This window comes from Peromyscus californicus, unplaced genomic scaffold (genome assembly GCF_007827085.1).
Source record: "Peromyscus californicus insignis strain IS unplaced genomic scaffold, ASM782708v3 Scaffold_22__1_contigs__length_63687245, whole genome shotgun sequence".
NCBI lineage: Eukaryota > Metazoa > Chordata > Mammalia > Rodentia > Cricetidae > Peromyscus > Peromyscus californicus.
The window spans coordinates 58,744,219-58,771,382 of record NW_026294525.1 but is presented as its reverse complement, the minus strand read 5'-3'; the positions used below and the strand labels follow the sequence as shown (position 1 = coordinate 58,771,382).

The 27,164-nt window shown below is 45.1% G+C and overlaps 2 protein-coding genes across 4 annotated transcripts in view; one reads left to right on the top strand and one right to left on the bottom strand.

The window, feature by feature from the left end:
• Positions 1 to 15,383, bottom strand: part of Fyn (FYN proto-oncogene, Src family tyrosine kinase) — a 198,093-nt gene extending 182,710 nt beyond the window's left edge. For all 3 annotated transcript variants that reach the window (XM_052751429.1, XM_052751428.1, XM_052751431.1), the window contains exon 1: positions 15,262 to 15,383. The gene's annotated coding sequence lies outside the window, so the exon portion shown is untranslated. The remainder of the gene's footprint in view (positions 1 to 15,261) is intronic.
• On the top strand, positions 13,060 to 23,700 carry LOC128118211 (translation initiation factor IF-2-like). The gene is made up of 3 exons (XM_052750680.1): positions 13,060 to 13,092; positions 15,153 to 15,910; positions 20,268 to 23,700. The coding sequence occupies exons 1-3, from the start codon at positions 13,060 to 13,062 to the stop codon at positions 20,269 to 20,271; spliced, it is 795 nt and encodes a 264-aa protein (XP_052606640.1). The 3' UTR covers positions 20,272 to 23,700.
• Positions 23,701 to 27,164: the final 3,464 nt, after the last annotated feature.

The following is a 27,164-nucleotide window of genomic DNA, read 5'->3' as shown; positions in this document are numbered from 1 at the left end:
ACAAAGCATTCAGAAGGGCTACAGAATAACTTAGTCCGCTAAATTGTGAATTGTAGATATTTGTTGGAGGTAGCAATTCTAAAATAAGGAGGAAGGCCCTGTGAAACTATTAGACAAAAATGTTTACACACTTCGTTATGGGGGGAAAATGTCTGGGAAGAGCCTCCAGTTAGCAGAATTTGCTCTGAGCATGTCAGGGAACCTCACCTGCATACAGAGCCACTTTCTCAAGTAGAAATAAAGTCTTACTCACAGGTATCCATTTCAAGTACTAATCATAAATGTAATTTCTGAAGGGATTGCAATAACTTTATGAGAAAATTGAAAATAAACTCATTCTTCATTAAAAAAAAATACCAGTGACATGAGTACTAAAAACTGACTTAAGTTCGTAGTAGAAAATCCCACTCTACATTCCTAATGCACAGGGTAAGAGACTGTTTCTCTAATGTGTACATACATATGTTTATAAGTTTCAGAAATGTTATTTTATTTAGTCTTTAAATAGAACTATTTCACAAATCCAATTTTTTTAACTTGCCAACTAACACAGATATATATCTATATCGATATATATATATATCGATATAGATATATATATATATTTCAGTTCTAGAATCGTATTTAGTGACTCTTTTCAATTAAATCGCGGTACCCCATCTCTAGCTCTCCTGGCTCTCACTGACAGACAAGGGGAAACATGGGATGTATTTATGGCTTGAAATTAGCACAGAATGTTACAGCAATTTTCTGGCAGGAAAATCCATAAGCATTGCCCCATCAGGTAGCTCCCACCACACCTCCAACCAGCACATGCTTTTAAAAACAGGCCTAGAGGTTTCCTTTCAAAAATTACTAGGTATTTCAGGACACACAGGTTTTCAAACACATCTTCCTAAATGCAGCATCATCCTTGTATGAATGTCAGTGAGAAGTGAAATGTAATTAAAGAGTTTTTCTCCCTCTCATCTGAGTGTTCTGGAAAGTACTTAGGAATTATACTTGGAAATGAATCCCTGCATACGGATGCTTTATTTAGTACATGGGGACTGAATAAAAACGAAGGGCACCTCCCCTTGTGTTTAGGGACATCATCTCTAGCATTTTGCCCATTTCTTTCAAAGTAGTGAACAAGAGGAACATATAGTAAAATTTCTCCTCTAGTGTCCAATATCAGGGCAAGTCCGAGAAAGGCATGTACATATGTGTTTCCCTGACCTGAGGTCCCTTCTTCCACAGCACTGGCAAGGACTCTCAGCAGCTAAGCCTGGAGAGCCAAACCTCTCGCAACACTCTGTGGTTCCAAGTAGACAGCTCAAGCCTTAAGGGTGGACCGTCACTTCTCACTCAAAGTAAGCCTGACACAGGTATCCTGAGCCATGACTTCTTCAAAGGAATTCCCTGCCCTACCTCAAAGTAAAAATACAGCCTACCTGCTCCGGCTTGAGGTGCACACTCAACCATGTATTTTAAAACACGCTGCTTTATTTCTCAATGGTTGAATTCAACTTAATTATTAACATTATATTTCTGCTTATGACAGAAAAATACAATCTTGCTCCAGTCTCTTCTTAGGAGTTAAGACTTTGGTTGCTTCCAGCAATTAGTCAGTTAAACTCACAAGCCACTCCTTCCCTCCTTCCTCCAGGGAAGATGACAGACCATGGCAGTGACAGGGGGGGTCTGGTCCAAGCGATGATGGCCCCTATGGGGTAGTTCATCCTCTCTCTGTGGGTGTGGGCTTAGGTCTGCTGACACACTGGTCAACTCCTCACTAGAGTTTGGCAGTATCTGCAGTAGGATCTCAGTCAGCCTCCAGGGGTGAGACAGGAATACTTCGTTCTCTCAACCCTCCACTCAGAGCCCAGAATTCTCAGCAACTCCACACCCACTCAGAGAGCAAGCAGGACTGACTCTCAGGGTTCCTCCCTATGTCATGTACAAGCTGTGGGGAACCCAGAGGGGACACCCTCCGGGCCTGGCTCTGCCTAAATGTGCCCACGGCAGGGCACACTTAAAGTGGTTTCTTCCCAAAGTTCCACACAGGTAAGAGGGCACATATGTGCTACAAACATCTGAATGGCGCCTTTGAGGAATCTGAGGAAGGGGCATGGGTCTCAGTGACCACCCACCCCTTAAGTCGACTTCTCCCAGTCTCTGGATTCTCTCACTAACCCAGGGGAGGATGTCTGCTTTCCATTCAAAGGGGAACTGCCCTGCAGCTCCCCCTCACCATGACCTTCATTCACATAGACATGCCTGGCCTTCTGAGGTGTGGGTCCTTGGGACCCACAATTATTTTCCTCCTAACAAAGTCTGCCTCTTAAATGAAGGCTTGGGCTAACTCTGGTCTCTGAAACATGCTTGAAAGGCCTGCTTGAACATCAACAGCTAAGCAAAGAACTCTTGTCCTCGGCTATGTTCTGTCCTCCCCTTAAAGTAAAAGGATCCTTAGCCTTCAATGGGGAGAGTCCCAGGGCAGCAGGAATTGGGAGAAATAAAAAGAAAACTGAGCATCAGTTAAAAATGATTCCCGTTGTCCAAACACTCACGATGCAACGTCTCCAGGGCCCAGAACACTCATTAAGGATAAAAGCAACCCATGCATACATCCTTTTTTCAAAATATTTATAAACATTTGAACCAAGAGCAATAGGGGCCAATGGTTCCCATTCTCAAACTCTTTACATCTCATGTCCCTACTCTGGATAGGTTCTCTACTGCTGCGCAGAAACTCGTTTAACAAAGAGCCACCCTTGCATCAGCATCCAGCTGGAACCTTCCACCTCCCTGAGTCTCCTTATTGGAGACTCTTCACCTTTTGCCTCTCTTCAACATACCTACTGGGTTAACTCCTCAGAGATCAGGCCCTTATCATCCTCAATTCAAGCCTACAACCCATCCCAGGGCTCTACTTTCAGTTGATTCAACTGATGTTTTCTTTAATTTCTTAGAATACCCTGCCCACTTAACTAGTCAACTCAATACTTAACTCTAGGTCACCATAAGACCTGCTTTCCCATTCCAAAGTCAAAAGTACTACTAATCAAAGTCACAAAACTGCCCTGAGGGGAACCATTAAAAACTTCCAAGTTCGCTAGGCTGTGTTGGCGCACTCCTTTAATCCCAGCACTCGGGAGGCAGAGCCAGGCAGATCTCTGTGAGTTCAAGGCCAGCCTGGTCTACAAAGCGAGATCCAGGATAGGCACCAAAACTACACAGAAACCCTGTCTCAAAAAACCAAAAAAAAAAAAAAAAAAACCAAAAACAAAACAAAAAGAACCCTCTATGTTCCAATGGGGTGCCAATCCAGATTTTTTTTTTTTTTTTTTTGGTTTTTCGAGACAGGGTTTCTCTGTAGTTTTGCACCTTTCCTGGAACTCACTTTGTAGACCACGCTGGCCTCGAACTCACAGAGATCCACCTGGCTCTGCCTCCCGAGTGCTGGGATTAAAGGCGTGCGCCACCACCGCCCAGCTTTTTTTTTTTTTTTTTGGGCCAATCCAGATATTTATTATGATCCATCTAGTCACAAGCTATCCTGAAGCTGAGTGCTCTCTGAACCTTTTCTAGACTCTCCACATCCTCTTCTGTCCGTTATTCCACCTCTTCCTGCCTCACCAACATCTCCCTCATTAGTAAAGAAGGCAATGAGAGCCCAGATGGATGCTTTGGAAGAACAGTCTTCCTTCTCAGGTCTAAGGATGAACTGTTGTTGGGCCAAGGTGTTTCATCCAATAAAGAGAGAGAGCTTTGTCATAGTGGGAGATGATGAACAGGGAAGGCAGACAGGCTTGCCTTACATACAGCAGACTCAATCACTTCTGTGTGCTGGACTGTTCCCCGTGGTGGAGTCTGAGTGGGAGCACAGTTGGGTAATGAGGAGGACTACAATCTTACAAGCATCAAGTCTCTCTGGGTCATACTTGGAAGAAATGGGCTGTAATCTATCCACTTCCAGGACAGATTGAAATAGGTGGATTAATAGATTGGAATGGATAGATTAATATGCTACCAGCACGTTACAAAGCACCTGGCTGTGTTCCTTCTACCACATTCTTAGATTCTCCCAGGCACCCCTCACTGGCTTCCACAGAATAACTCAGCCTCTAAGAGAACTATCTCCAACTCCAGCCACCCAAAAACAAGAGTATGTTCCATCATGACAAACCAGTGAGAATTCCTCAGTCTACTGTACTTACAAAGAAAAGGACGAAGTCTGGCCCACTCTCTATGCCGCTAGCCCTAGTTGTAGGCAGGGTAAGAAAAGGATCATAGAATTTTCACCCAAGAAGATGGAACACAGAATCCAAATTATTACCTGAAAAGACAATGTGGATTCTAAACTGACTGAGGATCCAGGAACAAAAGGGTTATCTGAGGCACTGCCCACACAAGGAAAGATTTCTTGAGATACATCTCCATCCGGAAGTATTACTAAAAACATGCAAGAACACCGTAACCAGCAAGCACATACGTGCACACACAGTTTTATTCAATCTTCTCGACTACTGCTACTAAAAGAGTATTGATGACGGCATGCACCAAAGCGGCTGGACATGAACGAACTGGGTACCTAAGTCAGGTGGTGGCATTAGATGCCAACAGAGGGCAGCCAAAGGTCCATATTGTCAGAGCCGTGTGTGACCTCCTACATTTAAGGCAGGAGACAGGGAAATTTTAAATCCTAGACTGTGCCTGGTTTAAAGCAAGCCAAGCACCCCACCCCCACCTCCCAAAGACCACAACAGCCTTGCCAACAACAGTGAACACCAGGTGTGTTCGCGTCTGCAGCTGCCCTACATCCATGGAAAACGTCCTTCTTTCCACCCCCTCCCCCCACGCACATGAAACCCAGCATTCAGGTGAGGCTAGGTAGGGGAAGCCATTAATGAGGAACCCCGGCGCAGGCCACAGGTGGTTCAGAAGACGCTTAATGAACCCCTGACAAACACCGCCCATTGTGCTGTTGTGTCTTTTGTTACAAAAATGACTAGACCGTCCCTCCTGTAACCATGGAAAACATTTTATAAAAAGCTCATTTCCTACCATTCCTTTGAAAGACAAAAAAAAAAAAAAGAAAAGAAAGAAAGAAATAAAGGCTGAAGCTGAGCTACAGTGTCAAATCCTTACTTTATAGGACCTTAAATCTGGTATAAAACCCTCCTCCCCTGATAAAGGGATTCTTCAGATGATGCCATGTGGAGAAGGCACTCCACAGACAAAGCTGCCTTCTGTATAGCTGAGGGAACTCAGTCCAGTGTGGAGGCCAGGAATGGGCCGGGACACGGTGGGTGAGGCCCTGAGGCCCTGCTCTCTCTGCCTCAGAGGCTGCAGGGCACACCCCTTGTACCCCAGGCAACCCCTTCTCTTTCACCACTCACTACGACATGCTTCCGGGCTCCTCCAGCTGCGGAACCACTCTGCTTATTCTCCCGGGTCTCCCACGTCACTCTGCAGTGTGATAACCTCCCCCTCATGTCTTATCTCCCCCCCCCCCCCCCCCCCCCCCCCGCTCCCTTTGAAAACTGTTGATGAAAAAAACCTAATGGCAGAGAGGAAAGACTTCACTACTTTCCTGACCACCTGACATTTTCAGCCAAAAGCTAAAACTTCCGAACCGAGTTCTTTAAATACATGCCATTCTCAAGATATGATAGATCCCGAACAGTCTAGGACAATTGCTAAACCTACACCATAGTCAGTGGGGAATGCATCTTCTGCCACCAGGACACCCGAGAGCTCAGGAAGATGCTGGTCTAATAACATGCATCCAGGAAACCAGCTGTACCCGACCTTGCTCCAGGCCCATCTAAAGAAGCATCTATTGGCCTTCTAGTTGTGGGTTGCACTACTATAAGCTGTAAATGGACAGACAAAAAGATGGAACAGCAAGTAATATGCTGGCTCGAAAAGGACATCAATTTCTTGAAAAGACAGGACTGCCACATAAGGAAGGACCTTGGGAAACTAGAGTGCTGGTCTTAGCTAAATTAGCAGCTGGAGAACTAACTTGGGCAAGTCATAAAACTCCTTAAACTTGGGATTTCTCATATCAAGTTATAACTAATAACACAAGGTATTGTGTATTAGGAAGCTACTGAGAGATATAAATACTTAATGTAAGAAAATGAAGAGACTGGGCCTCTAGCTGGGCCTTGACAAACGGGAAGAATTCTAAGGGAAAGGGGCGATTAGGGGTCTAGGAGAGGGGAATGAAGGCAAGAACAGATGATCCGTGTTAAAGATATATGGGTGGGGACAGACATCTTGGTTAAGCAGTGAGGTGAGCCAGGTTTAACTGAGAAATGACATGGAGACCATGGAGGCTTTGAAGGCCTCAGAATCTCAGGAATCTGGTCTTTGGCCTCCTACTCAGTGGGTTGTTAGCACGCAGGAGGAACCAGCGTCAACACCAGCTAGCTCTTGCTGACAAACCAGAGGCAGGGGAGTGAAGCAAATGGTCTTTGCAAGCCAGAGTCCAAAGGATCTGTATTCTGAGAATGAGGACCAGACCAAGGTGTACAATGAACTGGCACAGAGGGACCCTGTCCAGGAGGACACCACGATAAACAGTAAGAATGACAAAATGTTAAGGTTTGCTGATAAGCCAGGCTGGGAGCCTGTGTCCGAAAACAAGAAGATGCTGTGTTTGCGTTTCTGGGTTAGAAAAGAAACTAGACCAAAGTACATTCTCCAAACCGAGAGAATAACCAGAGAAACTGTGAACCCTTTCTAAAACATTCTTATGTGACTCACGTGCTGAGATTAAAATAAAATTGAGACAAAAATCAAATTTTACTAGTGTCAATATTTGAAAATGTTATGACTTTTAACAGGTGTGGAAATGATGGGGCTGCCTGGCGCTCTTCTGCTGCCAGGGGAGTTTAAACCGGACAGGTTGTCACAGACATGCAGACCACTCACCTTTTCTGGGATTAAAGGAAGGACTGGGGAAAGTTCCCTGGGCTCTGTTGTGGGAAAGGAAAACTGCCTCACTCAAATCTTCCGTTAAAGCCCTACTTTTCCTATAAAGCAGATGGACTCCTTACACAACTTCTAAAAAGCCTGCTATTTTGGGGTGCCTCAAAGATGGGAGCTCTGAACAAAAGAGAGTCTGAATTCACCAGATAAAATCCCACTAGCACATTCAAAGGGAGCAGACTTAGAAACCTTTAAAATGCCAAGTGAAGAGGTCTTCTTGTGACAGAGGCCAAGGCTCCCCCAACTCTGGCTGGGGGATCATTTCTAACAATTCCTACCTGCTCCCACCATCAGAGCTGGGACTCCTTACTCACTGCACTCCCTGCCTTCTAGAAGCTCCTCCGCCTCCTTCCCATGGCTCCTCCCAGCTACTGAGATTTCAAAGTGATCCACCCTGGCTGTCTGACTGTAATCAGAAAGTGGCCTGGGAACATGCATTCCAGCAGGGCCCCCGGTACTCTGCAATACCAGTGCTGACATAGTGTTCTTTCTTATAAGGGAAAACCTGGTTTTATTACCTGTTTGCTGTTCTGCCAGGGTGGATGGAAGAATAAAAGGCCCGATGCTCTCAATACACTAGCTGTGTGGTGCTGGCACAGGAGCTGCTGGGTGCAGACTCTCCCTCATGGATCACAATCTCTTTTGAGAGACAGAACAAAAGGAAAGAACACAGACGTTGGAGCCAGACCACCTGGGTGTAGGTCCCCAGCTCTGCCACTCATCAGCCTTGACAAAAATCACATAACCTCTGTGCTTCAGTTTTCTTGTTAAGTGGGTCTAATAATGTCATGGGATAGTGGCGGATGCTACCCTGGCTAATCACCGCCACATACCCCTGATTTGCCAAGGGCTTCCATGTCACTGTAAAAGTCCAGTACTCCTTGTCCCCCACCCATCTGCCTCCCTCTGTGGCATGAGTCAGGCTGTACGAGGGTGACAGGAGGTGGTAAGCAAGAGATGTGGGAGCTCTGAGGGAGGGTGAAGGGGGCTTCTCAGGAGGTGAGTCCTCACTGGCTACATCAGGAGTGACGTTTTCACAGTGGGGTAAAGGTGCCTGTCTGTCCCCTAGCACATGACATAGTAACTGCAGAGCAAAGGCAAAAGAACAGGGAACGAGGTATAAACAGCCTTCAGAAGCAGGGAGAAGCACCCAGGCCCAGCCTCACTAGGTATTAGCTGTGTGACACGTGCAAGTGACTTCACAGGTTTGAACCTCAGTCTCCCCATGTGACTAATGGGGATAATAATATTGTCCCTGTCACAAGGAGTTGTTGTGATTTAAGAAAAATTACTGTGTGTAGAATGGCAAACACAGGCCTCCAGGGTTCAATAAAAGGCTGGTGTTATCTGTCCAGCATATTCAGACAGGAGCAAGCAGCCGTGGTAAGGTGTGTATATGTTTTTATTACCAACAGAAACAGTGAGGGGAGTACAGGACCAAACCATGTAATTCTCAGGAAAAGGTTTTGGAATAGGAATGAGCAATAACCTAAGCCTTTCTGACACTGTAATTATTTTTTCCTCACTAAAGATTACAGGAAATAGATGTTCAATAACTACTTTCCCAAGACAGCACAGTGTTGCTTGAGATTGTGGGAAAACTAATGCGGAACGGGATCTGTACTTCCTAAACGCACCCAAGAAGACCAAGGCAGCCTCCCATCCCGAGGGAGGGACAGGGCAGGCCCTGTGGAACCAGGTGGAGACCAACAGAAGCGTTCCCATCTGAATGTCACAACTCCGAGTCTAGCAAACACTGTTCAAGTTCCATGAGTCAGGGAGCATTATCTTTTCTTCCCACGTTTTTATTAGGCCGTAAATCCAGTTCAATTTATATCCTTCTAGGATTACTGCGTCCTAATCAAGTCTGAGTGTCACTTACCCCGAAGCTGTCTATACCGCATGTCACCCAAGCCCATCTAGATAATGTTGTTGAGGCTGCTTAGGCTGTTTTAAGAGCTAAAAATTAGATTTGCTCGACTACAAACTCTGGAAGATGATCATATTTCTCTAAATAACCCAGCTCTTTTTTTTCTTTTCAGAAATCCAATGCATGGATTTTCCTACTTTGTAGCTTCTTTTTCCTCTGCAAAATCAGGATACATTTGAAAGTCCAACTCCAGGGACTGAAGTGTAAATAGGTTACAGTTCTGGTTGTCGGATGGAAACAAAGAAACCCTTTACAGGGTTGACTCTGGAATGCCTTTATGTTTCTGTTCTCAGGGATAAAGAAGACTCTGCACGTCTTAAAAAAGACTCACTGAAAATGCTGTTTCAACCACACCATATAAGCAAATTTCCTATCTTTCCTAACATATCTTGATCTGCGACTGACAGTCTTCCATTAAATCTCTTTCTAAACACTCAAATTTTCCTAGTATACAAACAATACGTTTTTCAATAAACTCATGCACAAACACAGTGTCGCTCGAGATCATGAGCAAATATAATGTGATCACTGCTTTCTAAATGCTTGTGTGCACATGTGCGTGTGCACACATTATACATTAAGAACAGCAAACACGTGGTTTACTGATATGTGGGGTGTGACTTTAAGTGCTTTACATCTGTCAATTCTCTCAGACTCCACTTCAAATGGAGTGGTTGTCAATCTGTGGGTAGTGACCCACTGGGGGGGGGGGGTGTCAAGTGACCCTTTTGCAAGGGTCACCTACGACTACTGGAAAAGTCGCAGAGTGGTGGTAGCGCACACCTTTAATCACAGCACTCAGGAGGCAGAGGCAAGAGGATCTCTGTGAGTTTGAGGCTAGCCTGGTCTCCAAAGTGAGTTCCAGGACAGCTAGGGCTACACAGAGAAACCTTGTCTCAAAAAGCAAAAACAAACAATCCCCCCCCCCTCCAAAAAGACCATCAGACAACACAGATATTTACAAAATTACAGTTACAAAGTAGCAATGAAAATTGATGGTTGGGGACAGCACAACCTGAGTAACTGTATTAAAGGGCTGCAGCATTAGGAAGGTTGAGAACCAGTAATTCAGAAGAAATGGGAGCAGAGAGAAGGCTCAGTGGTTAAGAATGTATAATGCTCTTGGAGAGAACCCTAGTTCAGCCCCCAGAACCCACATAAGGCAGCTCACAACTGTCTTTATCTCCGGCTCCAGGGGATCTGATACCTCTGACCTCCTCAGACACCTGTACTCCCAAGCATTTACCACCCCCATCTCACACATTAAACAAATAATAATAGTAATAAAGAAATAAGTAAAGAAAGATCAGGTCACACATCTGGGATGATCAAACCCAGACCCCACCTCAGCTCCATGCTCTAAACCTCACCCCTCACCTTAACTTTTGAAAGGCTCAAAATCTGGGGACTTTGGCCCTTTGAATAGGTTACCAATTCTCTCTGGACTTCATTTTGCCTCAAGTGAAATTAGCGTGAACTATACGATCCTTAAGATTCTAGGTTCCATGACCTGCACCCTTGAAAAACTCTGTAAGTGGATTCCTTGTGATGACATGTCCAACTGCTGCACTTGCTGTGCTGAGGCAGGTGCCAAGACTGCTACCTCTCTGGTCTCTGGATGGTCCTCTGGTCAGGTTCCCAAACTCCCCATGCTAAATCCAATGGCACTTTTCCATCCTGTATCTGGTCAACTCTCTGGCCCCAGCTACTACCCAAACCCCTGGCTTGTCCCATACCTGGGATCTCCTCCACTGAGGGCCTGCACCCCTATTTCTGTTACGGAGCTCGCCTTGGCCACATCTATTCTTTCTATTGGCATATTCTACCCAAGGAATGTATTCCCATGACTTCAAGTATTTTGCAATTTGCTACTAGCAAATTTATATTTGAATCTTAGTCCTCTTCCCTAGGTCCAGACCCACCCATCCAGTCACCTGCATAAAAGTCCGAAGTGACCACAATGAAGCTACCTGTCTGCTGTCTTGCTGGTGACACAACTCTCCACCTCATTCAGTGATTTCCCTGCTCTGGCTCCCTCTTTCTCACTCCATCTCTGCTACAGAACTTCATTTGTTGTTTGCAGATTCTGCAAAAAAATTCTTCTGGAACAGCTCTTGTCTACCTCAGGCCATGCCCCACACTATGACCAAGTTACGTTCACAAAATACCACATTTCTACTTGTAACTCCTCTATGGCACTCAAGATGAGCACTCGGAAAAACCCTTTTCAATTACTCCTTCAGCTCTGTCTTACCCCTCTGTCCATCTTTCCACTGGCCCCATCTGGCCTTGAACTTGTTGCAGCATCCCCAACAGTTTGTCAAGTTACTTTTGGGCATATTTCTTTTTTTCTGGTACAGTGGACGTCCAATACAACTCAGCTAACCTCATTCCCGTACGTCTCCTTCACCTAGTGGCACAGGGCAAGGATCCTGTAGCCCAACTAATTGAGCCTGAGCCTGACCCTTCCCTTAGAATTATGGTTTTAGATTAGTTCCTCAAGAACTATTGAAACTTGTCATTTTCTTTCTATAAAATGGTGACCATCAGACACACTGGCTCATATCATTATTGCTCAGATTAGAGCTTAAGTGGAACACGCCACACAGAGAATGCTCAATAAATGTCAACTACTGTTTATTACTGTCATCTCCTCTAGTAGACTGTGGCCTTCTGAGGAGCAAGGACTCCGCAAGTATTCATGGCCACATCTCCTCTCCTTGCTATCTTGCACAAAACAACAGTGAACCAATGTTTGTAGAAAAGATAAATATAAGAAAAGGGTCATCGCAAAAATAAAAGCAAATACATTATCAACTGTAATAACTGAGATGGACAGACGTCCCGCACCGTCAGAGCCTGTGGAGACTGGGAACCATTTGGAAGGCTAGCAGCCCCCTACTCCAGGTCCAAAAGCACAGTTAGCTTCCATGCAATGTGCTCGACACAAAGACACAGCCAGGGCAGCTGGTGATGGAGTCTCACCTGCCCTACATGCTGACGGAGAAGAGGAAAGTTCAGTTCCCAGCTAAAAGAGTAATCATCACAAAAGAAAGCTGTATCAATGAACAAATAGGAACATGAGTTCAGTCTTTAGTAACCTAAACAAATAGCTAGCTATACGACCCTTGCTCCCTCATCCACGCTGCCCAGTCCCCATGAAACCCTTACCATGTGTCAATTTTTTACTTTTCTTAATTTCTTAAGGAAACTAAGTAAAATGGAACCAAGATTTGTAAGGATCCTCCCTAGCCTCTTTGGAGTCTACAGAACTGCCAGATAAAAACTAGGCCAAGATAGGTGCTTCTGAGGTAAAAGACTACATCAAAGGCCACAGAGCGGCATTAAACAATGGTATGGTAAGGGACTGCCCAATGGTAAGTGGTGGCCGCTGGAAATGACCAAAAGCCAGGTTTTTAATATGCTGAAGATGAAAATACCTGAACTTATAAAATGAAAGGAACAAAAACAATGACGGGTGTTGGCTTTTATTTACTACTTAATTCTCATCATCGTTTAAGCTTTTTAAGGAGAGTGAGTGGACGTGCTTGGCTAAGTGTTAAACAAAGCTGTTTAATAGACACTTCTTATTCTTTTCTCTGGGCAAATGGCTAACCTAGACTTCTCAGATTCCCCTGAAGCTAAGTCTGGGCACATAGTCAGATCTCTCCTGAAGACTGAGCAGAAGGGACATGTGCCACATCCGGACCAAAGCATGCTAAAGGGAGATGTACCCTCCCCAATTCTTTATCCCGCCAATCTGTCAGCTAAAACAGGTTACCATGGAAAGCTATGGCACGGTCGAAGAGTGGGACCCAGAGTCACTCACTGCACAGAGGAAAGCTACCCGCTGAACAAAAACACCTACTGGGAACTATCACATGGGCAAGAATAAATAGCTTTTGTTTTTGTACCATTCTATATTTTCAGGCCTGTTAAAGCTGCTAACATGAGTCTACTTGAAACAGATGTTAGCTACATATCATTGACCTAATTCACATTTGTTGCTCACTAAATCAAACCACCAAGTAATACCAACTAAAGTAAAACTTGATAGAAAATGACACAAGTCAGATTAGGTTCTCTTCTCAAGGTGCTGACCAATTGATGGTCGAAACAGACAGAAGACAAAACAGTATCCGATGATGACGTTGGAAGACAAATTTAGAGACCTGGTGGTTTGGAGCAGAGGAGTTGGAGAAGCCTTTAGAAAATTGATGACATTTGTGCTGGGCATGGAGGCTAAAGACTTCAGGCAAATCTGATGGGGTTGGAGACTCCAGACCCCGGAGAAGTCGAGAGCATTCGCTCATGTCCAACCTTACCACTAATAAGTTCCTCTAACTTGGGCAGCACAGTGTCCATTTACTGTGTGCTGACTTTCCTCTCTGGGTCTGGTATCCCAACAAACCAGGCTTTGTTTTCAGAGAACATTTAGTGTTAACCCTTCTGCCTATTTTTTTTTTTTAATGTAAAAAGTTCCACGGGGAATGTCAGAGTTTAAAACATCACAATTCTTTTCAGCTAAAATGGCTAAAGAATAAACTTGGGACGGTTTTGTTACTTTCAACAGCCAAGGAACCACAACCCAGGAGTCAGCAGATCCAACTTAAGTCTTGACATATCAAGACTGAGATTTACATTAATGTTTCCACTTTAAGAGGAACATCATAGGTTCTGAATTCAGACACCTACATCCCGTTTATAGTTAACTACCCCCAAAGTTTATGAGTTGAAACCACTTCCTCCAAAATCTGAGGGTTTTCTTCGTCGGAAGATGCTTGGTCCTCACGGGGCAGAGACAGGGACACCGAGCACAAAGGATGGAAAGTATTGTAGTTGCTTTGGTGGTGAGAGGAAGGATGTGGGCATTCAAAGGCAACCTTGAACCCAACAAGTGCTATCTCCGGTGGTCTTCCAAATGCCAGCCCCACACTGTCATATCCACAGTCCCAGTTACTTAAATAAAAGGGCAAAGCAACATTGCTGGGCAGACCAGAGCACATTTCACCAAAGCGGCCTTGGACCTTAAGGGCTGCTTCAGTCTTCTTAAACAGTTTGATTCTGACTCATGAACAATTTTTTTTTTCTGATCCTCCATCAATTTATCCTGTCTCAGGTATCAGTACCTATCCTCAAAAAGAAAGAAGGGGGAATGGGGGAGGAGAGAAGGTTTCCTTGAAAGTATAGCAACTCCTAAGACAGCTGAAATAATCTCCCACCCCCTTAAATAGAAGAAACTGCAGTTGCCACTCAACGTTACCACTCTGTGAATACAGCAGAATGCCCGCACCTGCCGCCCGGGATCTGGGAGCTCTCATTTTTTGGTAAATGTGTCAGAAAGGACTAAAAGACCAACAGTTTCATCAGAAAGAAAGGGAAGCCCCCGTGTGAGAAACAAGAAGCATGGTGCCCTGGGTACTTTATGTCTCTTCTCTATGAACTGAAAGGGCTCTTTGTGTCACACACACACACACACACACACACACACACACACACACACACACACACACACACACACTGAGCAAGTCTGATTTATTGGAGGAAGGAGGGGCAAAATGGGTGATTTTATTATCCCTCCTCCCAGTGAGTCCCAGCAAACGCCTCCCGGGCCCAAGCTTGGTGGCCTCTTTCTAGCCCAGTCCCTTCTGCCTGGGGCCTCAGAGATAAGAGAGCCTGGAGGAGACCAAACAAAACCATCCCCCGACCTAGGGAAGTAGGGAGGAAATCCAGCGAGTGGAGAGGGGAGCTTGACAGAGCAGAAGGGGTGGGGGGACAGAGGAAGAGGAGGCCAGGCCAGGCACAGGGGAAAGGGGAAGGGTGGGTGGGTGGTGGCACAGGAAGGGTGAAGGGGATGATGGGGGAAGTGCAAGGGAGGTTCCAGAAATAGGCAGGAGGATGCGCTGGGGAAAGGCGAGGGCCGCCGAGGGAGGAGGCCGAGAGGTGGGGGAGTGGGGCAGGGGTTGGGTGGGGAGGAAAGCAACACGGGGCATCAATTATTAAGTGATTACATCATCCCTGACATTAAAACAACACACACAGCCCGGGTCCCCGCGGGGGGCCGCGAAAGGAGGGCGGGGGCGGAGCTGGGCCAACCTCGCCCCCAAGCCAATTCCTATTTTTCACCCGGCGCCCGCCGGCGGCCGAGGAAATGTACCCCGGTGCCCGCGCAGCCTCGGGGCGGCACCCCGCATGAGTGTCCTGCGTCGCGGGGAGCCCGGGGCTCGGCGCCCCGCAGGCGGCGCGGCGGGACCGCAGCGGGGGCAGCCCGTGCGGGGGCGCTGGGCCCGGCCGGCGTCTCCGCAGCATCCCGCGGCTCCGCGCATCGCCCCCCCCCGGCCGCTTACCTGCGTGGCGTGGCGCTCGGCTCCGGAGCACATTCACATGGTCCTCTCCCCGCCCTCCTCCGGCGCGGCCCAGGCGGCTCCGGCGGCTCCGCGGCGGGGCCCGGGAGCTCGTGGGCCTCGCGAAGCGCCGAGGGGGCGGCGCCGGTGTCCCCGGCCCGGCAGCCCGGTCCCTCCCTGGCGCGGGCGGCGGCTTTGTGTGCGCCCGGGGAGTCCTCGGAGCGCTCCGGCTCGCGGCGGCCTCGCTGCGCTCCTGGCCGGCGGGCGGGTCTCGGAGGCCCGGCGCACGGCGACCCCTCCTCCTTCTCCGCGGAGCCCCCTCCCCGCCGGCTGCGCTCCTGACAGATGGCGCAACTGCACCGACGCGCCGCCGCCACCGCCGCGGCTTCTCGCAGCTACTCTCGCTGATGCTCGGCTTGCTCCGGATCCCGAGGGGTGCGGGAGGGGGCGGGACCCGCGCTGAGACTGTCAGGTGGCTCTGCCCTATCAAAGGGCCCGCTGGGAGCCGAGGGCCGCGGCCATTGGTGCGCGCGTGGGAGGCGGGACGGCCCTGGGTGGGGCCGCCGAGTGGGTTGAGCGTTACTGTGGTGGCGGGCATCCTGGCATGCGGGCCGCGCAGGGTGTGCGAGAGGATGCGAGGTTGGAGGAGGAGGTGTGTGTCTTGAGGATCGTGCGGTGGAGTCGGGAGTTGACGGGGTGGACTGGAGAGAGCGGAGGCTATGGTCTGCTTTCCACTTTGATAGTAGAGACTGGCACCTGCCACTGCAGCCGAACAGCCATGGGAACCTATTTCTCCGGAGGAATAGCCTCGCCTTTGAGAGTGGGAGGATGAAACGGAAAGGTGTTAAGAACGGCGATGGCAAATCAGAGAAGTGAGGAGCAAAGTAGAGAAGTACCATTGCAGAAGCTAGGAAAGCTAGACGACCCCGCAAACACACAACGAATAACCAAAAAAAAAAAAAAAAGTAAGTCTTATAAGTCTCACTTTCTTGGGCACCCATATATCTTTCTTTTCCAGAAAAAAAAAAAAAAGTCAGGAGTAAGTATTGCTGAAATGTAAGGGTCCTGCAACAAAGAAACCCGAAACCACACAGCAAAGGTTGTTTGCACCCTTCCTCCAGATGTTTAGCAGTAGCCGTTGCTGGTCTGGCTTCTTCGGGGCATTCAAACCTCTGTTGGTTTTCTTGTTTTCACTCGTTGCTGAGCTGAGTGAGCTTTTTGCTCAGATTTTCCTTGATGAAATAATGGCCGGGTTGGTATGCAGTTGGGAAAGCATCGGTCTTTATTTCCGATCCAGCTTTTCTATGGCAGGATGTAACTTCATAAAAAGAAACACTTCGCCTTCCTGATTTTCTTTATAGGTAATTCCTGTTTACCGAAAGCTCCGTTTTAAGACATGTTCAGAATCATTTTTCCTTCATGGTTTTGGCAAGACACTCCCCGTTTCCCCCCTCAGCAAATCTAACCTTCTAAGATGCAAGTTTAATCGAAGCCGCCTTGGCTCCGGAGCTCAAGGTCTTGTTACCTTTTCTGACCACTACCACTTTTTTCCCCCTGAAGTTTAAAAATACCAGTCACTCTTGCTGACTTTTCTCAAGTGCTTTTTTTTTTTTTTTTAAGAAAGTTGCTACTATTTAGTAAATGATCCTCACGTGATGGATGAAGAAACTGAGGACAAGAGGAGGGGACACCCTGGAATTCCATGTCCAGTCTCTTTCCCCAAATCTGGAGCAGATGACTGAAGTCACCTCATTGTTTATCATTTCTTGGAGAGGAGTCACTTTTTTGGCCTCTGCAGCATAAATAGCTTCTCCACGTAATTAATGGACCAATGAAGGCCAAAATGGTTAGATGACAAATTAACCAACTCCCAGCAAGACTCCAGTCTATACTTTTAGTTCTTTACTTACCTTGCTTAAAATTTAAAAAAAAAAAAAAAAAAAAACTCTTCCTAAGAATAGCTTTAGAGGGATTGGGTCTCCAAAGGAGGATTTGCTGATGTTGTGAACAAGTGAATAGGCCCTGCTGTCAGTGTTATTTCCTGTTTTGATCTGCTCCAAAAGAGACACAGTGAACTTGATTTAAAGATCCACAATGCTGTCCCTAGCCTGCCCAAGGCAAAGCATACTTCCCTCTAAAACATGCAGTTTTTTGTGGATTTTGTTGTTGTGGTGGTGGTGGTGGTGGTGGTGGTGGTGGTGTTGTTTTTTCTTTTTGTTTGTTTGTTTGGTTGGTTAGTTAGTTTTTTTTTTTTTTTTTTTTTTTAAAGATTTTATTTATTTATTATGTATACAATGTTCTGCCTGCATGTATGACTGCAGGCCAGAAGAGGGCACCAGATCTCATTACAGATGGCTGTGAGCCACCATGTGGTTGCTGGGAATTGAACTCAGGACCTCTGGAAGAACAGCCAGTGCTCTTAACCTCTGAGCCATCTCTCCAGCCCGGTTAGTTAGTTTTTTGAGACAGGGTTTCTCTGTGTAACAGTCCTGGCTGTCCTGGAACTCACTTGGTAGTCCAGGCTGGCCTCGAATTCACAGAGATCCGCCTGCCTCTGCCTCCTGAGTGCTGGGATTAAAGCTGTGCACCACCACCACCGGATCAGTTTTATTTTCTTATTTTCTTATAGGCAGTATCTATTACACAAACTAGAATTGGAGACATCATTCTAGAATTTCTCTTAGATTTTCTTGTTACTTGGTTGGTGTTTATTTGTTCCATTTCTTTCGCCTTGAAGTTCCCTGTTTCTATTCTGGTGTTCTTTTTTTGTTTTGTCTAATCTGTTTTTCCTGTTTTGCTTCCAATGTATATTTAGTGTTCTTCGCTAAAGTGTGTCTTATCTTATTAGATTTTAGTGTTCTTACCAATCAACAAAAAAATAATAAAAATGGTTACTCCAACTAAAAAACTACGTGCAGCAAAGGGCTGGGGAAATGGCTCAGTGGATAAAGGGCTTGCTGCTGCAAGCTGGAGAACCCGAGTTTGGGTTCCATAAACATACTTTATAAAAGCTGGGACAGTGGCGAGTGTCTGCAGTTCCTGGTTCAGTGAGAGACCCTGTCTAAAAATAGAAGTTCGAGAAACAATTTAGACAGCCTGGCATTGATCTCTGGCTTCCACAGGCACTGCACATGTGTGCAAGTACACCCACAAGCCCATATGAATACCTATGAGCATGTATACACACCTACCCCACACAGAGACATGTAAACATGTACAAGGGAGATGCATTCCAAAGTGACCACGATGCAGCATGTGCACAAGGACTTGACATCTTACCACACAAGCTACTTGCTCTGCTGTGTCCATTGCCATTCCGTTCATGATAGCTAGGAAATGTAACAGCTAAAATGTTCTCCAGCTGAAGAATGGATAGTGAAAATGTGGGGCGTGTAGTCAGCTGAAAAGAAAAATGAAATCATGAACTCTTCGGGTAAATGGATGTAACTAGGAAAGGTTATTGTGGTGGTATTGTGTTCCCCAAAATATTGTGTACCCTAATAAACCTATCTGGGGTCAGAGAACAGAAAAGCCACTAGATACTTAGGATAGGCAATGGTAGCACACACCTTTAATCCTAGCGTTCCAGAGGCAGAAATCCATCTGTTCAAGGATACAGCCAAGCATGGTGACTCACGCCTTTAATCCCAGAAAGTGAGCTTTTAATCCCAGGGAGTGGTGGTAGAAAGCAGAAAGGTATATGAGGCGTGAAGACCAGAAACTAGAAGCATTTGGCTGGTTAAGCATGTGGCTGGTTAAGCTTTCAGGCTTTCGAGCAGCAGTTCAGCTGAGAGCCATTGGGATGAGGACACAGAAGCTTCCAGTCTGAGGAAACAGGATCAGCTGAGAAGTTGGCCAGGTTTGGTTAGCTGTGGCTTGTTCTGTTTCTCTCATCATCCAGTGTTCACCCCAATACCTGACTCGGGTTTGATTTTATTAATAAGAACTTTTAAGATTCATGCTACAGATCATATTGAGTCATGTAACTCAGACCCGGAAAGACAAACATCGAATATTCTTTCTCATCTGTGGCTCTTAGTCCCAAGTCCCCGGATGAGAGTGCATAATCCAGAGTAACGGCAGAAATCGGGAAAGGGAAAGGGGACTGTGGCAGGAGTGGGGAGCAATATAAAAGGGAACAGCAGGGTACAGGCAATTTGAAGAGGGAAATGGGAAAAAGTGAGGCAGTAATTAGAGAGAAGGGGGAGAGATAAATACAGAAGAAAGAGGTAGGCAAGTAAAGTAAGAATAAGGATGTCCAAAAAGTCATAGTCATGTTGTTATCTATCTACATAAAATTAAATACAAGACATGTCTGAATATATATATATATATATACGTATATATGTGTATATACGTATATATATATATATATTTTTAGTTTAGTTTAAATGAAATCTCCACATAGGGATGACAGCTGACATAGTCGCCCCTCCTCCCCGAAAGCCATTGACTATCTAACAAACTTCCCAACACCAGGTATGAGAAGTCCTATTTTGAGTTGTTGGTCAAGGTTATCCAAGAGATTCCCAAGATATTTTGGGATATTGCTGTCAGCCTTGGTCGCCTCCAAAAAGTTGGAAGGGAAATCCCCATTTGTAAGATGCTATGTATGCACTTCAGGCATAGGAACAAAAGGACCTGTGCTGGGCCTAGTCTGAGAGCCTTCTCTGTGATGAGCAGCTCTCATGGTACCAGAAAGTGCCATGCAAACTTCCAAGGGGGGAAGCAGTTAAAGGTCCTATCCCGCTATGACACCTAGGAACCACAACAATGAGTAGCATTGCATGATAACCCTCAGGGGGCAGTAATGGTGCACAGACCTTGGTGGTAACCAATGGCTCTCTAATTGGACTTAAGGCCTGCTCAGCAAGAGGGAAACCATGCCTGGCAGTGTAAACTAGTTAGCTATCTGGGGCTAATGAAGTCATGGGTCTTAGATGAGAACCTACAACCACTTTATTGAGCCAGCATAATTCCTAACTACGTTCTAAATATTTATCCCACAGGTAAGTGTTCTTCTTATCCCCTCATCAAAGAAACTTCTCTTTGCAACAGATGGAGACCATTACAGAGAACCACAACCAATCAAAATGCAGAGAAAGAGAGGTCATGTAGTGCCCAGTCTCAACTGATACATCTGCAGCACAGTTCCTGCACCTAAGGCACAGGGATCATTGCAGAAGAGGAGATGGAAAGATTAGAAGAGCCAGAGGATTGGGGAGTTTGCTGTGAGATTGTGTTTCCCAGAACTATCAGAGAGGTTACACTCATGAAGTCCCATCAACACGGCTGCCGGAACAAGACCTGAACAATGACACCGATGGACATGTTAACATGGAAAGGACCTCAATGCTAGACAAAGAACTATGAACAGCTGAGGAAGGCTGAGAGTGGGAAAAATGATCTTCTCCGTGAAAGGACTCCCCGACCCTGCAACTGGTGATCAATTACCAAGTGGTGAGCCCTGAGATAATATACATCCAGATAATGTTACATGGACTGAAAAATCTTGTACTTATGATTTATACATATACAAATGTGTGATATATATATATATAATTATATATACAATCAACAATTAAGAGGCCATGAATTTGAGAGAGAATGGGGGAATACATAGGAGGGGTTGGGGCAAGGAAAGGCAAGGAGAGAAATGATGTAATAAGAACTTCAAAAACTAAAAAAAATTATCATAAAAAATTATAATTTCTCATAGACAGAACATGCAAGGGTAGGTATACAAAATTTAGTTGTGAAGGTCTCCAAGTTAAGAGATGAATAAGTCAACTTGCTACTCCCAGGAAGATACTCCAGAGTGATACTGTCTGACCAGCGCCACACTGAATGTATTAGTCAGGAGATGTCAGGTGCTGTGACACTCTTCACCTGACAGAGGCATTATTAGAATGTGCCCACCATGGTTCAGACCCTTTTAGGTCACAGATTTCTGTAGTACTATATTTTTTAAAAGGATCACGCCTCAGCTTTACCTCATGCAGCAATCGCATCTGTATAAGATATAGATCTTATAATGTATATGGTTAACTACTTTCAAGAATTCAAATAGTCTCTCGCCAGGCTGTCGATGGAAAGATGAGCAAAAGGACAAGAAAGGTTTCCCCCTTGCAAACGTTAAAAACTTCCTACGTCTAATGTCACAAGAAAGGGACTTTACTAGGAGATTGGTTCATGGAATCAATGGGTACATGTGAGAACTAGGCTCAGGGGAAAACAAACACCAAGAAACATTGGTTGGGATATCTGTCAGGGGACCCCCTACTGCCAGACTTCAGCCACTAGAGGAGAGCAGAGCCCAGGTGTATATATACTAAGCAGTCTCCTCATCCTTATCTCTTACTGGAGATTCCAGTCTTTAGGTGGCACTACCCAACAGGCTGATGGGACACTAGTGGTAGCTTGGGCAGGAGGGAACTGAGTGTTCTGTTCCTTCAGCTTATATGAAACATGAAGAGTCCTGTCTCCAACCCAACTGAGATAACAGGACTCTCTCAAAAAGAGAGTTGAGACATTAAGCCAGAGTTTTTAAACTGGCATTACAGTTGCTCACCTAACCCGGTGTTCTGGGACTGTTGTTACTTATCAAACAGGAGCTTCTTCCTTTCCACTCATGATTTGTCCTCAGCAAAAAGATCACAGACTAGAGTCTTAGCTCCCTCAAACGGTGCCCGTTTCACCATAATAAGAATGAGCTTTCAGCTTTTATTTCATCTGCATTTCTCAAGGGAGGGTTAATTGTCTCTGAGAGTTAATTATCTAGGATTTACAGCTGGTCTTTTGGCGTGAGGGCTCCTGAGAAATGGGAAGATTGATGGAACATTGCCTTTTCTCCTGTCTTAAGAGTCGACTTAGAGGCCCAGGCTGTCTTAGCCTCCTCCTGTGTATTGTCCTTCATGTAGGAGACACTCCTGTGGTGGTTCCTGGCTCACAATGACCCACCTCACCCTAACTGTAGCCAAATGATCAGGATTAGACACTGATCCCAGACTGAGACAAGTATTATTTACTGAGAAATCAAACATTAGACCAGAGTTATACAGATGTGAATATATTAGTCAGGAAATACCAGTTGCTGTAACAAATAATCCTCATCTCTCCTTGAGCTTACATAACAGAAATTCGCTACCTCTCTCAGATCACAGGGAAGCTGTTTCATAATGTGGTTCAGAATTTAAACCTGGATTTCACTCAAGTCATTCTGTTCAAACTACTGGGAAATAAAGGGAAGAAGAAAATTGCATGGCAGATTTTTAGAGTCAGTCCTAAAAGTGACACACACGATTTCTGCTCATTGTCTGTTGGTCATGTGACTGTAGTGTAGTACACATGAGCCGGAAATGTAGTACAGTGGGTTCCCAGGCAGAAGAGGAAATGGCTTTGGCAAGTATCTTGCCTATATGCAGCATTAGGAGCTGGTGGTGTAAGTATGCAGTGCTCAGGCAGAGACTAGGTAGATATACATTTTCCATCAGTACCAGAATACATTTTACATTTCACATGGGTATGTAATATAAATTCATAATCTCAGATAGTTCTAAACATTAGAAGGATGACCAACAGCAACTCTCCAAATTTCATTTTGAATATTGCTTTACTTAGGCCAGCCTTTTGTTTTGTTTACTGTATAATCCAGCCATCCTTATCAAGCAAGATACTAAGAGGCAAGGGATGTTTTTGCCAAGGTATGAGTCAGATGGCACCAATCTTGAGTCTGCAACCATCTGTTGATAGTATGTGGAGGGCAGAGCTTATTCCTTGATATGGGTGTTACTTTTTCCGTTGCTGTGATAAAATATCCCAATAAAAGCATTTAAGGGAAAGAGGACTTATTTTGTCTCTCAGTTTGAGATCACAGTCCATCATGGTGGGGAAGGCCTGGTGACAGGAGCTGGAGGAGGCAGCTGATCACATTGCATCTGCAGTCAAGAAGCAGAAAATGGTGGATGCTTGTGCTCAGCGGAATTTTTCCTTTGTATGTAGGACCCCAGCCCAGGGGATGATGCCACCCACTTTTAGGGTGGATCATCCTGCCTTACTTAATCTAGTCAAGATCAGCTCTCACAGGCATGGCCAGGAGCTTGTCTCTCAGATGACTATAAATCCCTTCACATTGACAATAAACATGAACCGTCACACTTGAAAAATGCCGTGTGTAATTTTTATCCTTCAGAAATGTTTTATTCCTCATGAATATACTTGAAGATTCTTTGAGTGTGCCTTACTCCAAATTTTTTTCCAGATTAGTTAAAGCAAGGTCTGAGTCAGCTATATTTAACAAGAGATGATGCAGAAATGAACATTTCCACAAAGTCCAAGAGGAACACAATCCATTTTAAGGATCCTAATTCACTCAACTAATACCTGCTAGTCAACATGTAAATCACCTGCAGACTTTGTGCTTATAAAAATGCCTAAATCGTCTTTTTTATACATGATTTTACATTTTTATTGCATTTATTTATTCATTTGTGTGTGTGTGTGTGTGTGTGTGTGTGTGTGTGTGTGTGTGTGTGTACAGGCATGCACATGCCACAGCATGCATGTGGATGACTTCTGGGAGGCAGTTCCCTCTGTCCACCATTTGGGCCCCAGTGATTGAGCTCAGGTTGTCAGATTTGGGAGCAAGCACCTTTATTCCCTCATGCACGATGTACACACGTGCGTAAATCTGTCTGGCCACCGTGAGCATAGATTGAGTGGGGGGTAGATACTGAGGTATCTTAGTGAGCCCAAGATGCCTTTACATAGTCAGATCTTATGAAGTTTATCTATGTGAAAATATACACCCAAGTGTGTGTGTACCTCTGTATAGCTGGGTGCGACTGTCCGAACCAGGAATAAGAGCAGAAATGCTTGCTTGGAATGTATGAGTTTGGCCAGTGTGAGTCTGGAATGGTCTGTCTTACGTTTTACAGGTTTAATCAAGCTCAATTATTCTCAGATCTTGAAGCCCCAGAATTACTGAAGGAAGCAGTGCTTTTTTTATGTGATCCACAGAACCGGAAGGCAGTGAAAATAAAGCAGTTGGAGAGGAAATCAAACAGACCAATCTATTCAAGAACCTTGACAATTAAACTCATTTTAAAACAAGAGAATCAGCTCTATTGAGATTAATTTTTTACGAACATCTTTCAATTTAAGTAAAAGTAAAATTTATTCCATCTTGCGTTTTTTCTTTTTTCTCAAGACAGGGTTTCTCTGTGTAGCCCAGGCTGTCCTGAAACTTGCTCTGTAGATCAGGCTGTCCTTGAACTCAAAGATCTGCCTACCTCTGCCTCCTGCATGCTTCTGGAATCAAAGGCGTGGGCCACCATACCTGACTCAGCCATCTTGCATTTAAGAAGTTCTTTTTTTGTTTGGGATAATCTCTATGTGCTCCCTTAAACTAACCGCCCCCATAGAAAGAGAAGCAGAAGCATCCTATTTATACTCAAATCTGAAGTTAGACAATGATATTTCTTTCACCACTAATGCTTCATATTGTTCTGAAAATTGTAGTAAATACAATAAGAAGGAGCCATATGTATGAAAAAACGAGGAGACAAAATTCCTATTATTTCCTGTTAATGTAATTGTCTACTTGGAAAGACCAAAAGAATCAATTGTAATATTATTAGAAGTAGTAAGTGAATTCAGTATGGGAGCTGGTTTCTAAAGATACTGAAGTGAAGTTCTAAAACCATGAGTGGAATAAAGATTGTAAGAAGCCAGAATATCCGTGAAAGTTATCTTTTTACTTTTTATTTTATAGCTGTGAGTGTTTTGCCTGCATGTGTGTCTATGTGCATGTCAAGTGCCTGCCTGGGTCAGAAGAGGGTGCCGGATCTCCTAGTACTGGAGTTCCAGGTAGCTGTGAGCTGTCATGTGGGTGCTAGGAATTGAACCTCAGCCCTCTGCAGAAACAACAATACTCCCAGCTGCTAAGCTATCTCTCCAGCCCACTTACATTTTAAACAATACATACACTTTATTAAACAGTTGCAGGTCATGGCCTGGGCCAAGTGGTGGCTATCTAGCACCTCACAGCAAGCTCAGTATGACTTCCAAGCCTCTCTTTCTGACCCTCTCACACTGGGCCTTTCATGTTATGGATGATGGAGTGCCTGATGGTCTATAAATTCCATGAGCACCTGCATCCACTGTTCCTTTGAACTGGTCCTGCCCAGCATTCTAGTTACCCTGGCAGCTTGATGGGCTTGCACATGACTCATGTCCATGGTGGTGGTGATCTGGCAGGAGTTCCTTGAAAATTATGAACATTGTCTTGAAGTATAGTATATATATATTAGGGGTGTTCACAGATCTAGATGCTGTATCTATATTTGTGTGTATGTACACACACACATATATAAGTATAAATATAAATATATATATATGGTAATCTGTAGCCCCTAAGAGCATATATGTAAGAAAGTTTCAGAATCATAATGATTGCATGTCAAAAACTTGTGTTTGAACATGTTCTTATATGGACATATGTAGTAGAATATTATTTTAAGCTGTGCTACTTTTGTTTGTGTTGCATTTGTTTAACTCTGTGAAGCTGTGTTACTGTGCCTGTCTATAAAACACCTGATGGTCTAATAAAGAACTGGCCCATAGCAAGGCAGGAAAAAGGATAGGCAGGACTGGCAGGCAGAGAGAATAAATAGAAGGAGAAATCTGGAAAAAAAAAAAAAAGGAGAGAAGCAGCCAGAGAAGGAGAAGGACTCCAGGGACCAGCCATCCAGCTACACAGCAAGCCATGGAGTAAGAGTAAGATTAACAGAAGTAAGAGAACGGAAAACCCCAAAGACAAAAGGTAGACGAGATAATTTAAGATAAGGAAAGCTGGCTAGAAACTAAGCCAAGCTAAGGCCGGGCATGCATAATTAAGAATAAGCCTCCGTGTGTGATTTATTTGGGAGCTGGGTGTCGGCCCCTCCAAAAAGAGCAAAAACAAACAACAGACATATATCTGCCCAGAGTTTAAAAAAAAAAAAAAAAAGCAATTGATTTCTTATTATCTAGTTAGAAACTATAGTTCTTAAAGCAGTGTTTATAATAATTTATAATCCACTAAACACAAGGAGGAATCGTGTCTTGGTTTAGGTTTCCTTGGAAGCTGACCCTGAGACAAAGAAAGGTGTTAGGGTTGTTTGTTGAAGAGTGGTTCCAGGTACCCCAGTCTAAGAGTGAAGATGGGAGATTCGGATGGGAAGGGAGTCAGCAGAGGCTGCATCGAGCTGCCTTCCTAGGGTTAAATATAGCACCACCCTACTGGGAACCTTGTGAGTAGATATCAGAATCATTCTGACAAAAGGGGGGAGAAGCCAGATGCTTACACACTCTTTTTAGCCGGGGTTCTCAATGGAACCAGCCCAGTGCACACACACACACACACACACACACCACCCAATTTAGTATAAGGAGTTGGCTTGTGCAGTATGGAACGCAGGAATTGCAGTATCTACTCTCTACACACTTGAGAGTTGGGAAAGCTGGTGTTGTCCCGAGGACTGAGGATGTGAGTCCCAGGGAAGAGCTGAGGACTGATGACCCAGCAAACGCAGTTAAGAAGAAGGGTGAACATCTCCTCTTTTCCCCTTCTTTGTTCTATTCAGGGACCCAGATGATTGGCTGGTGCCCACCCACATGAGGACAGAAAGATGTTTTATTCTCTCCACTGATTCGGGTGATGGTCTCACCTGGAAACAACCTCACAGGCACATTTAGAAATACCGAATAAGCTGGGCACACAAAATTAACCATCCCACTCATTCAACACCCCTGCCCTGGAGGATATCACTCCAGAATTCCCAGCTTGCCCTGCCAGCAAGTTGAGTGTGTTCCTGTGGTTAGATACAACCCACCACCATGGAGTCTACACATGAACACACAGCGCA